Source organism: Chiloscyllium plagiosum, chromosome 9 (genome assembly GCF_004010195.1).
Source record: "Chiloscyllium plagiosum isolate BGI_BamShark_2017 chromosome 9, ASM401019v2, whole genome shotgun sequence".
NCBI classification, from domain to species: Eukaryota; Metazoa; Chordata; class Chondrichthyes; order Orectolobiformes; family Hemiscylliidae; genus Chiloscyllium; species Chiloscyllium plagiosum.
The window spans coordinates 54,655,864-54,669,435 of NC_057718.1; the positions used below are offsets into that span (position 1 = coordinate 54,655,864).

A 13,572-nucleotide genomic window follows, 5' to 3' on the forward strand; every position below is an offset into this window, starting at 1 on the left:
GTGACCTTGCCTTTCTGACATGCCTTCTCTATTTCCCGGTACATGTTGCGCCCCTGGTCCTGACCACTGTTAGGAGGTCTGTACATAACTCCCATTATGGTTTTTTTGCCTTTGTGGTTCCTCAATTCCACCCACACAGACTCCACTCATCTGACGCTATGTCATTCAGCACCATAGATTTAATTTTGTTCTTAACTAACAATGCAACCCCGCCCCCTCTGCCCACCTCCCTGTCTTTTCGATAAGTTGAAAACCCTTGGATGTTTAACTGCCAGTCCTGACCCCCCTGTAATCACGTCTCTGTGATGCCTACCAGATCATAATCATTCACGATAATCTGTGCCATTAGTTTGTCTGCTTTGTTATGAATGCTACGAGCATTCAGGTAAAGTGCCTGATTGTTAACTTTCTTATCATTAGAGATATTGGAAACCATAAGATGTCCTAAGTTATCCTTCCTTTCTGCTGCATTCCCAGTCTGTCTCAAGTTTAAATCTGCCTGCACATATGCTATCCTGCCGCTTATCTTTCCATTTAACTCCATACCCCCTGTCGCTTTCACTTTCCCTTCCCCCCAACTCAGAAGTTTAAAGCCCTACTGACCACTCTATTTATCCTCTTCGCTTGTGGGCGGCACGGTGCTGCCTCACAGTGCCAGAGACCCGGGTTCAATTCCCGCCTCAGGCGACTGACTGTGTGGAGTTTGCACGTTCTCCCCGTGTCTGCGTGGGTTTCCTCCGGGTGCTCCGGTTTCCTCCCACAGTCCAAAGATGTGCAGGGTCAGGTGAATTGGCCACACGAAATTGCCTGTAGTGTTAGGTAAGGGGTAAATGTAGGGGTATGGGAGGGTTTCGCTTCGGCGGGTCGGTGTGGACTTGTTGGGCCGAAGGGCCTGTTCCCACACTGTAATCTAATCTAATCTAAACATTGGTACCTGATCGGTTCAGGTGGAGACCATTCCAACGGTACAGATCCCCCCGGTTCCAAAACTGATGCCAATGCCCCATGAAGTGGAATCACTCTTTCCCACACCAATCCCTTAGCCACGTGTTTACTTCCCTAATTTTCTTATCCCTATGCCAATTGGCCAATTACTGGTCAAAGAAGATATCACAGCTGTGCTGAAGGTGGGCACTATGAAAGACTTGAGCAGTGAGGCAATATGGGCAGAGCTCAGAAATAGGAAGGGTGCGGTAACAATGTTGGGATTGTACTACAGGCCTCCCAACAGTGAACGTGAGATTGAGGTACAAATATGTAGAGAGATGATAGAAATATGCAGGAGCATTTGGGTGGTGGTGACATGATATTTTAATTTTCCCAACACTGACTGGGATTCACTTAGTGTTAGAGGTCTGGATGGAGCAGAAATTGTAAAGAGTATCCAGGAGGGTCTTTTAGACCAGTATGCAAGTGGTCCAACTTGGGAAGGGGACATACTGGATCTGGTGTTAGCAAGTGAGCCCGGCCAGGTGGTTGAAGTTTCAGTGGGGAACTACTTTGGGAATAGTGATCACAATTCCGTACGTTGTGGATACGCATGGACAAAGACGACAGTGGTCCTAAAGAAAGAGTGCTAAATTGGGAGGAAGGGAGCAACTGGTTGAAAAGAAATCCACATTTGATATGTGGGAGGCTTTTAAAGAGAGGTTGATTAGATTTCAGGAGAGATATGTTCTAGTGAAAATGAGGGATAGAAATGGCAAGATTAGGGAACCATGGATGACAGGTGAAATTGTGAGACTAGCTAAGAGAAAAAAGGATGCGTACAGAAGGTCTAAGTGACTGAAGACAGACGAAGCTTTGGAAGAATTTTGGGAATGTAGGACCAATCTGAAACAGGAATTAGGAGGGCTAAAAGAGGTCGTGAGATATTCTTAGCGAGCAGAGTTGAGGAAGTGTTGTATATTCTAAAAGGCATTAAGGTGGACAAGTCCCCAGGACCAGATGGGATCCCAGGTTTCTATCCCAGGTTTCTAAGGGAAGCCAGAGGGGAAATAGCTGGAGCTTTAACAGATATCTTTGCAGCATCCTTGAAAATGGGGGAGGTCCCAGAGGTCTGGAGAATTGCTAATGTTGTTCCCTTGTTTAAGAAGGATAGCAGGGATAATCCAGGTAATTACAGCCCTCTGAGCCTGACATCAGTGGTAGGGAAGCTCCTGGAAAAGATATTAAGGGATAGGACATATATCCATTTGTAAGAAAATGGGCTTATCGCTGATCGGCAGCATGGTTTTGTGCAGGTAAGGTCATGTCTTACAAACCTAATAGAATTTTTTGAAGAGGTGACAAAGTTGATTGATGAGGGAAGGGATGTAGATATAACATATATTGACTTTTGTAAGACATTTGATAAGGTTTGCCATGATAGGCTGATGAAGAAGGTGAAGTCGCATGAGGTCCAGGGTGTTCTAGCTAGATAGATAGAGAACTGGTTGGGTAACAGGAGACAGAAAGTAGTAGTGGAAGGAAGCTTCTCAGAATGGAGACCTGTGACCAGTGGTGTCGCACAGGGATCCGTGCTAGGACCACTTTTGTTTGTGATATACATAAATGATTTGGAGAAAGGTGTAGGTTGCCTCATGAGCAAGTTTGCAGATGACACTAAGATTGGTGGAGTAGCAGATAGTGAATGGGGACTATCAGAGAATACAATATAGATAGAGTGGAGAGTTGGGCAAAGAAATGGCAGATGGAGTTCAATCTGGACAAATGAGAGGTGATGCATTTTGGAAGATGCAATTCCAGAGTGACCTATACAATAAATGGAAATGTCCTGGGGAAAATTGATGTACAGAGAGATCCGGCTGTTCAGGTCCATCATTTCCTGAAGGCGGCAATGCAGGTCAGTAGAGTGGTCAAGGCGGCATACGGCATGCTTTCCTTCATTGGACGTATTGGGTACAAGAGTTGGCAGGTCATACTACACTTGCATAAGACTTTGGTTCGGCCATATTTGGAATACTGCTTACAGTTCTGGTCGTCACATTACCAAAAGGATATGGATGATTTTTGGAAGAGGGCGCAGAGGAGGTTCACCAGGATGTTGCCTGGTATGGAGGGTGCTAGCTATGAGGAGAGGTTGAGTAAATTAGGATTATTTTCATTGGAAAGGTGGTGGTTGAGGGGGGGGGACCTGATGGAGGCCTACAAAATCATAAGGGGTGTAGACAGGGCGGATAGCAAGAAACGTTTTCCCAGAGTGGCGGACTCAATTACTAGAGGTCACGAGTTCAAAGTGAGAGAGGAAAAGTTTAGTGGAGATATAGGTGGAAAGTACTTCACACAGAGGGTGATGGATGCCTGGAATGTGTTGCCAGCGGTGGTGGTAGGGGCAGGAATGATAACGTCATTTAAGATGTATCTAGACAGATATATGAATGGACTGGGAGCAAAGGATATAGATCCTTAGAAAATAGGCAGCAGATTTAGATAGAGGAAATAGATCGACACAGGCTGTAATATTCTTTGTTCTATACATGAAACCTCAACCTACACAAGGCACTTGTCAGCACAGATGGAATAACTTCAGTCACCTTATTAATAGGAAGATTCACTGTCATTGGAGGCAGTGCAGAAAATGTTTACAAGATTTACCCCAGATATGGAGGGAATTTCTTCTGAGGATAAGTTGAGTATATTTGGCCTGTACTCATGGGCTAACCAGAATAAAGACAGACAAATTACTAAAATACAACATTTTCAGGGTGTTTGATGGGGTAGATGTTGAGAGGATTTTCCCCTTGTGGGACAGTGTAGGACCAGAGAGCATAACCTCAAGGTAAGTGTTCACCCATTGAAGAGAGGAGGAGGAATTTCTTCTCTCAGAAGTAAGTGAATCTGCAGAATTCTTTACCAGAGAAGGCTGTAGAAGCTGAGTAATTAAAAGCATATTCAAGGCTGACATTGACAAATTTTTAACCATGAACAGTGTCAAGGGTTATGGGTTAAGGGAGGAAAAGTGGAGTTAAGGATCATTAGATGTGCCACGATTCTTGTTGAACCCCAAAGCAGACGATACTTCTACTCCCATGTCTTATGGGGGCCAATATTCAAACCTCAAACATCAAAGGATGGCCAATTATTCATCATATATTGTTTGTTGAAGTTTATGCAATTTCCTGAGTAGACAAAGAGGCTGGAAGAACACAGCAAGTCAGGCAGCATCAGGAGATGGAGAAGTCGACGTTTCGGGTTGAGACCCTTAATCAGGAAGAAGGATCTCGACCCAAAACGTTGATTTCTCCACCTCCTGATGCTGCCTGGCTTGCTGTGTTCTTCCAGCCACCTGTGTGTCTACTTTGGATTCTAGCATCTGCAGTATTTTTGTTGCTATACCAATTCCCTGCCCACCTTTCTTACAAACTATCAAAATATTCCAAATGTTATTCAGTGGCTACGAATTACTTGAGCATTCAGAGGGTGTAAAAAAAAGATGAATTTCAAAGTTTTCCTTCACATATAATTAATATCAATTTCTTTGTAAATTGCTGAATACATTGATTCAATATATTTTGTTTATAAAAATCCTCCAGAAACTGAAAATGCACACAGAAGCATACAATGTTTATAAAGAAGTTGTAACTGTATTTAAAATTGTCTCAAATATTTGCAAAAAACACGATATGAACAATGTCATTTCACAATTAAGATTATATACAGGCTTTCTCGTGCATAGAATTAACATGCAGAATACTACTCAGTTTCTTACGCTATAATGTTTCACACTTTGCATCAGAATTTAATACATATAACAAAGCACCAAATACTCCAGGCAGTTATATTTTAGAATTACTTAATTGGTAGTTAATTTATTTAACACACCAATTTAGAACACAATTTTGATTTCACATCAAAATCAAAGCAAGGGCAGATGTTAAATTCAAGTGTATGCATGTGTCACACAGTTTAGATAAATAATTTGCTTTTACGTACACAAGCCGTGGCAATGCATGTTCCCCAGTCACTGTAGGTCTCTACTGTGATGTTGGACAAGGCAGTTCTCAAAAACGGACAGAGAATTTTCCATAGCTGTTCCACCTAAAATCACCAAAAAAAACCTATCAACCTCTTTCCAGGGGTTGAACATAATATAAAATTCAAAAGTCCATTTGTCAACAAAAGGAATACTGCAAATTAAGACTGGATGGCATAAAATTAAATTTCAATTTTCCATCATAGCTTAATTTGCACAAACAAATTGCTGAAGTATTATTTGCTAATTACAAAGTCTATTTTTGTTGAATACAATAACTCCATCAACAAACACATCAACCTGAACCCAATATACCAACCACTACAGCGGACAGCTGAAACTGACAACCGGAAGCGGCAGGGACAGACCACTATAAACACCGGAGGAAACATTAAAGAAGCGCTTCGCAGGAGGCTCCCAAGCACTGATGATGTCGCCTAGCCAGGGGACGAAACGTTTGCAACAAAAACTTCCAGCTCGGCGAACAGAACCACAACAACGAGCACCCGAGCTACAAATCTTTGCACAAACTTTGAACAATAACTTGTTTTGGAATTTGCATCCAAAAATAGAGATAGAGATAGAGATAGATAGATTTTTGGTTTTCAATTTCGTGCATGTGATTTTTTTTTTAAAACGGACAGAAACTATTTCATTTTAAATGACCAAATAAACTGTCTCTTGAGACAATTGCATATCTTAACTGAGATAACTGAAGTATTCATTAAGTTGAGCTTTTATAATACAAGGAAAGAGAGACTAGAAGCAGATTCACTTCAGAAGAAAAGATGAGGGGATATCTAATTGAAACTTACACAGTACTGAATGGCTTGGACAGAGTAGATGTTGGGAAGATGTTGCCATTGGTAGGACAGAATATAGGACCAGAGGGCATAGCCTGAGAGTAAAGGGAAAACCTTTTAGAATGAAGATAAGGAGAAATGTCTTCAGCCAGAGAGTGGTGAATCTATGGAATTCATTGCCAGAAAAAGCTGTGGAGGCCAGGTCATTGAGTATATTTAAGACGGAGATAGATAGGTTCTTGACTGTCAAGGGGATCGAGGCGAAAATGGTGATGAAGTACTTATCAGCCATGATTGAATGGCAGAGCAGACTCTATGGGCTGAATGGCCTAATTTCTGCTCCTATGTCTTATTGCTTTACTAATACCAGATGCGATGTTTAACAACCTAAAATGTTTGAAAAAAAAATGGAGAAAACCTTGCAGCTTTTTCCTTTCAGAATTCAGTGAGAACCCTCTGAGATAGTCTTCAGAGGCACAGACACAGGCTAACAGAGAATCTCATCTGGTGAATATGCACAAACTCTCAAAGTAAACACTTGTGGTCTTGTCAGTCAATAAGAAATTAAATAGCAAAGATAGGGTTTATACTTCAAAGAGAAAGGATTGCTGACTATGATGAGATCCTTACAAATTATCCCATATGTAGTCATTTTTGTAACATACTAATGCTGTTTGCGTGAATATATTCAGTCACTGACCACCATGGTAACCAAAGTGCAAAATAAAATTGGTGGTCCATCGAGTAAAGTTGCACTCTGGAATCTGACTTGTCCGGTATTAATTCAGCTGGGATCATAAGACTGCGTGTTAAATGCACAAATTATTTTCGACAGAAATGGAATTCAGTTAGCTCAATACCTTGTATAATTAATGGGGGAACATATTTATTGGAATAGTCAAGCTTGTTGAGAAACAAAATAAATTTGCAAGTACAATAGAATCTTATTATATCAATGCTTTTGGTTGTCTCAAATAATTGAAGGCAACTAAATTACTATAAATCATTTAATCCAAAATTCAGGCAAATCACATTAGCATGGAACATTTTCTATAAGCAATAAACACTATACTTGTTTTTCTTTTCAAGCAGCCAGAGCTAATTTGTACAATTAAAAATGAAGCTATCATAACACTGACAGTCAAAATTAATCAAATATCCATTTAAAATGGATATGAATACAACTAACAATAAAAATGTAAGTCAGGGAATTAAGTTGGATCGTTATTAAAAGTGTAAATTCTGCACAAATATAAATATTTATCTGACCTCAAATTTAACTGTCTAGAGTATAAAACCAATGGTATTACCTCTTCATACCTCCAGTGTTTACAACCTCGGATTAGTCCAGCAATGATTTCAGCGACACATCGCTGTGCACTTTCATGAGAATCTGAGACAAGATGTTCCATATGTGGCTTTAACACTGATAAAAAGGCCATATCAAAGTTTCTGAACAAACCCTGTCATGGAAGAAATTAACAAATTTATTCAAAACATGATGTTGAACTTCAAATTTATTTCAAGTTTAGTTTGCTTTATTTTACATGAAAATCACGATCTAAAGATTAGAAAATGTAATCACAGTCCTTATAATCAAACTTGAAAACACCAAAACACTGAAGAAATGATTTTGCTTCATGCAGTTTTCATTTCTCTTCCTGCCCCCTGACTCGGCCACAAGCTGTAAACATACAGTTTGACCCCAAGCATAAATCCACAGTGCGAGTGTCCATTAAAACTGAGAATTCAGCTCAGAAGCTGCTGGTTGAAAATCTAAAAATTTCCTGTTACTGCACTGAATAAAATAATACTTGCAATTAGTTCAGCTGATTTCCTTTTCAATTACCTTTCTGCTTGGATCCAGAAAAACTCCATGTAGACAAACTCATATAATTATGTCTTAAGACTTAGATAATGGACTTTCAGCAATCATAAGTATTTTCCTTTGCATTGCATATGACCTCAATCAGTGATAAGCCAAACGTTTAATGAGTTCAGGCATGAGTGGCCCTTGCGGAACCAAGACAGAGTATCAGGTCATCACTGAGCTGATGCTGCTTGATGGTACTATCAACAATCCCGAACACTTTGCTGATGATCAAGATAATAGATAAATGTATAATGGCACATAATTGACCAAGTTCGATTTGTCTTACTTTTTGTGGAAAGGGCATGTTTGGCCAGTTTCCCACATTGCCAGTAGATGCCAGTGCTGTATTTGTACTGGAATAGCTTGCTAGGGGTGTGGATGATGTTGGAATCTTCAGTACAATTGCCAGAGTTCTGTCAAGGTCCATAGCATTTGCAGTATTTAACGCCTTCAGTTGTTCTTTGATATCATGTAGAAGTAATCACATTGGCTGAATACTGGTATTTGTGATGCTGGGGTCATGCACTTCTGGCTGAAGGAGGCTGCAAATACTTCAGCCTCATCTTTTGCAATATGTGCTCATCTGTCCATCTTTGAAGATGGTGGCATTTGTGAAGCTGCCTGCTCCTCTAGATTTCTAACATTACAATTCATGGCTGGATGTAGCAGGACTAAGTTCAGATCTGATCCAACAGTTGTGGAATCAATTGATCACATTTATTGCATGTGGTTTCTGCTGTTCAGCAATCTAGTCACCCTGTTTTGTAGCTTCACCATATTGATCCCTCATTTTTAGTTAAATGGGCAATTTAAAGTACAAATAGAGTCATAGAGATGTACAGCACGGAAATAGACCCTTCAGTCCAACTCTTCCATGCTGACCAGATATCCCAACCCAATCTAGTCCCACCTACCAGCAACTGGCCCATATACCTCTAAACACTTCCTATTCATACACCAATCCAGATGCCTTTTGAATATTACAATTGTACTAGCCTCCACTACTTCCTCTGGCAGCTCATTCCATACACGTACCGCCCTCTGCGTAAAAAAGTTGCCCTTTAGGTCTCTTTTATATCTTTCCCCTCTCACCCTAAACCTATGCCCTCTAGTTTTGGACTTATCCCACCCCGGGGAAAAGACTTTGTCTAATTATCCTATCCATGCCCCTCATGATTTTGTACACTTCTATAAGGTCACCCCATAACCTTCAATGCTCCATGAAAAACAGCGCTAGCCTATTCAACCTCTCCCTATAACTCAAATCCTCCAACCCTGGCAACATCCTTGCAAATCTTTTCTGAACTCTTTCAAGTTTCACAACATCTCTCCGGTAGGAAGACGACCAGAATTGCATGCAATATTCCAACACTGGCCTAACCAATGTCCTGAACAGCCACAGCATGACCTCCTAACTCCTGTAACTCAATACTCTGACCAATAAAGAAAAGCATACCAAATGCCTTCTTCACTATCCTGTCTACCTGCGACTCCACTTTCAAGGAGCTAGTGAACCTGCACGCCAAGGTCTCTTTGTTCAACAACATTTACCATTAAGTATATAAGTCCTGCTAAGATTTGTTTTCCCAAAATGCAGCACCTTCCATTTATCTAAATTAAACTCCATCTGCCACATCTCAGCCCACTGGCCCACCTGATCAAGATCCTGTTGTAATCTGAGGTAACCTTCTTCGCTGTCCACTACATCTCCAATTCTGGTGTCATCTGCAAACTTACTAACTATACCTCTTATGCTCACATCCAAATCATTTATATAAATGATGAAAAGTATTGGACCCAGCATCGATCCTTGTGATACTCCACTGGTCACAGGTCTCCAGTCTGAAAAACAACCCTCTACCACCACCCTGTCTTCTACCTTTGAGCCAGTTCTGTATCAAAATGGCTAGTTCTCCCTGTGTTCCATTAGATTTAACCTTATAACCAATCTCCCATGGGGAACCTTGTCGAATGCCTTACTGAAGTCCATATGGATCACGTCCACCCATTCTGCCCTCATCAATCCTCTGAGTTTTTTGAACAAATAACACAATCAAGTTTGTGAGACATGATTTCCCACGCATAAAATGTTTACAACCCAACATTATCATTGTTCCTCTAGGACATTGCAGTCTCAATCAATCCAGTATTAGAATGTAGCCTATTGCTATTGTCTCCGGATAAAAATATTTTGCACCTTCTTCTCAGTAAAATAACCTTCAGGCAAACTGCAAATCAAGTCACAGGATGCTTCATTTTACCTTAAATTTAAACACACAGTACAACCTTGCACCTGAAACAATCTTGAAGCTGAAGAACAATGGAATTGGCCCAAGAATAGGAACAAAATGGCCAGAGTCTCTTCATGAGACAGGAGAGCAAGGAAAAGAATATGTTTCCAAATTACGTAACAATTGGAACTAGAATTTCTACTGAAGCAGAAGAGAGGCCGTGGTGAGACAGATGTTACAAAGATTTGATCTCATATCAAAGTTGTTAGTTTATAGAATGTACTGCAGCCCAGTGCTGAGAACTGAGGCTTGCAAAATATTAAATGGACATCTTCAGCATTTATGAAGGAGAATGATGGAGGATGTGTGTTGAACATTAGGTGATGTGAACAGGATTTGCCACTAAATAAAAAAGCAAAAGAAGAGAAAAGAAACATCCCATAAATTGATATTGTATGGAAGCATCCATCACACACTGACTGAGGTTATGCTAGAGAGCTGCATGTCAATGGTATTTATAAAGCTGCCACATTGCAGTGACCTTCAAATATTTATTGAGCATGAATGTTTAGATTTGTCACTTGTGGATGATAATTGTTTAGGCATAATGTTCCTGCAGAGGTCTTCTGACCATGCTCAAAAGACTTCTTTGCTCATTTAGTCTCCAGTGGTTACAAGATTCTTAAGGCAGAGTGTTAGTGACTCAGGGTCTGGTTTCAAGTCTCACCTACCTCAGTTTTTTCATAACATGTCTGACAGGTTGTTTTTTTTAAAGCTTCCAGTGGTTTATAGAGGAAATTAAGAGAGGAAAAAATGTTCTCTGCTTTAAGTTGAAAGTTATTTCTCTATCATAAAAATGCAAAACTGCCAATGATCAGGTTAATTCTGAGTTATAGACAGTGAATGCCAATAACCCCAACATGCTTATGAGTAATTTAAGAAGTGGTTCAAACAAGTTCTAAAGCAAATGCTTTTTCATGCAAATTATCAAATTTATTATAATCAGTGACAAGAAGAAAAACTGAATTAGCAAGAATTCGCCAGGGAAATGAGAATCAAAAGGTCAAGGACAACCCTTGCTTCAAAAACTTGAACGTATAATTTAAATAAGCACTTATTACAATATTGAAAAAATGTGCATTGACTTTTTGGATGAGATAGTAATTTAAAACTCCATCAACTCCTCCAGTTTCTTGAAGATTTTATGGCACTACTTGTAGTAGTAATATCCTGGCCAACAGTTACCATGAACCTATACCTAAAAGAGATGATTTAGTCACTGTCATTTTTGAAACTATGCTGGATGTAAGTAGGCTATCATATTCCACATATTACAAGAGTGACAAGACATCAAGAGTACTTCACCAAGGTCAAAGTTGTAATACAAATAAGGGACAGTTGATTTTGTAACCAAATCAGAAGGTCTAAGGCGACCATTGGTAACAAATTTGTAATAACAGGTAAAACAATTGGAGGTAATTACCACAGGAACAGTTGTTTCAAAAAAGTAACTTTGGCCAACAGTTGGAGGTCACTCATTCCAAAAATCAAATGCATTAAGCTGATGTTTCATTTTAGTTTACTAATACTATTGCATACCTTGAACAGACAAAATCTGCGTGGATTAAATTTGTCCTTTCCTTTTCGGTCTTCCAAGGATAAGAATTTAATCAATTGCTCCATAAATTGTGGGTCAGAGAAATGGTCATAAATTACTTGTTCTGCCTACAAAGGTAGTTATTTGGAAGTCATTAGTAATGCCTGTGCAGAGTTTTAGACTAATCATACATGTGACAAAACCATAGTAAATTAAACATAAATAATGCCTTTCTTTGCAAAGGAAAAAAATCTTCAAATGGGCACTAGTTAAAATTAAACTGATTTTCACTCTACCATAACGACAGCATCAGTACTAATAAATAGTTAACAAATACAGCATACAGATATACCAATCATGGAAAATTTCAATTACATTGATTTCAAAAATAGCTGAGTAAGCCTGTATACATGATTGAAGGCCGACAAGATATGTTACCATATTCCAGACAAAGGAAAATATTTAAGGAGGTACGGGGGGGGGAAGAAGGCGGAGATATTTAATATAAACAAAGTATCAGTGCGGGGATCAATATTCTTCTCAGTATTGTTATGAAGTTGAAGGTGTGTACTGTTACCTTTGAGAGAGTGAATACTGTTTTTCACAGACCTTACAAGCATCTGTCATATGACTACTGTCACAAAGATAGTCCCTTTTTTTCCTAAATGGTTCCTTGGATCAAGACGACTCTGTCCTTGATTTTTTTCAGAGGGGCAATAAACTGAGCTGGACTCCGATCAGTCTAGTTTGGTACAGAGATGAAAAGGATTTTAAGAGGCCTTTTGTTTCTATGATGTCAGATGAGACTGCAGGCCAAAGTCGTCATGCTTTAGAAGTGACCTGTATAAAGGTAGGGATGTGGTCAGCTCTCGGTTTGAGCCAACATGAGCTGAGCAGTTTTAGTTCAGTCTTAAACTAGGAAGTTCAACAGGGAGCGGTGTGGAAACTCTCTCTTTTCTGCCCTTCAACAAAAACTTTTAAGCATGTGTTCCATTTATACTGGGTTTTAAACGAAGTTTGCTTATTGGAACCTATTCGGAACAGCATAAATAAGTCTAACTGGATAGTTTGAGTTCTTTATTCTGTTATGTGTGTTTCATTGTGTAATTTTGTGAATACATTTTTGTCTGTTTTAAAATCTAGTAGTCAACCTAGCTACCTCCAGGTAATTTTCAATGTACACTTACCGAAACAAATTGCCAAGTTAGGTCTAGGGCTGCCTGCTTAAGAAAGTTTTGAGTGGTCTAGCCTAGTCCATAACACTACCTAGCAGTCCCAGTGTACTGGAAAATTGAAAATATGTAACATTTTGTTGTGAAATTATTACGTGAGTTGGTTGCTGTTTTGACAACAATTCAAATTTAACCAGTTTAAATTATGTCCCAGGATACTAAAACCTACTCTAGTTTGAATTTATTGTTTTTGTCAACATTGAACCAATAAGACAATCTGATGGCGGGGTAATTCGAAAAACTGCTAAGAAAACTTGACTGGGATCCTCAAACCAGAAAAAATTAAGTGCTGCACTACTGCTTTAGAGTTGCTTGCTGATAATATCATACTTGACACTAGTCAACTTTCTTTTGTATGGATTTCAGAACTGATTTCTGGAAAAAGAACAGATTTACCCAGGAGACCCTTGAGCTCTATAGACTCGTTATACATAGCAAGATACTGAAGAGGAAGAAGCTGTATTGAACTGAAGGTGCTCTTTCATTACAATAAAACAAAGTTCATAAAATAATGTAAAGCTATTGCACAACTATGCTGCTCTCAGGGCACATTAACAGCAATGCGGGTACTGATCAGAGATACATGACCAATGTTGGCAGCAACTCAGGCAAAATTATTCATAAGACTTAAGCTAAGATACAAGTTATGCAGTGCAGTTACACAGTAGCCTTGCATAAACTGTGTTATACTTTGCTATTAATGTTCACTTCATTGGGTTTTCCTACTTTGTCTTCTGAATTTGACAACAAAGATGAAACACTGATTTTATATTGGGAACCAATGTTAGCCCAAGGTCTATACAGAGCTGGAAATGTGTTGCTGGAAAAGCGCAGCAGGTCAGGCAGCATCCAGGGAACAGG

The 13,572-nt window shown here is 39.5% G+C and overlaps 1 protein-coding gene across 3 annotated transcripts in view; it reads right to left on the reverse strand.

The window, feature by feature from the left end:
• LOC122552867 (proteasome activator complex subunit 4-like) overlaps positions 1-13,572 on the reverse strand; it is a 193,287-nt gene that overhangs the window by 50,403 nt on the left and 129,312 nt on the right. For all 3 annotated transcript variants that reach the window (XM_043695950.1, XM_043695949.1, XM_043695948.1), the window contains 3 exons: positions 11,482-11,607; positions 7,089-7,241; positions 4,936-5,040 (listed from right to left, as the gene is read on the reverse strand). In XM_043695950.1, the coding sequence (XP_043551885.1) occupies positions 4,936-5,040; positions 7,089-7,241; positions 11,482-11,607 (384 nt within the window). The remainder of the gene's footprint in view (positions 1-4,935; positions 5,041-7,088; positions 7,242-11,481; positions 11,608-13,572) is intronic.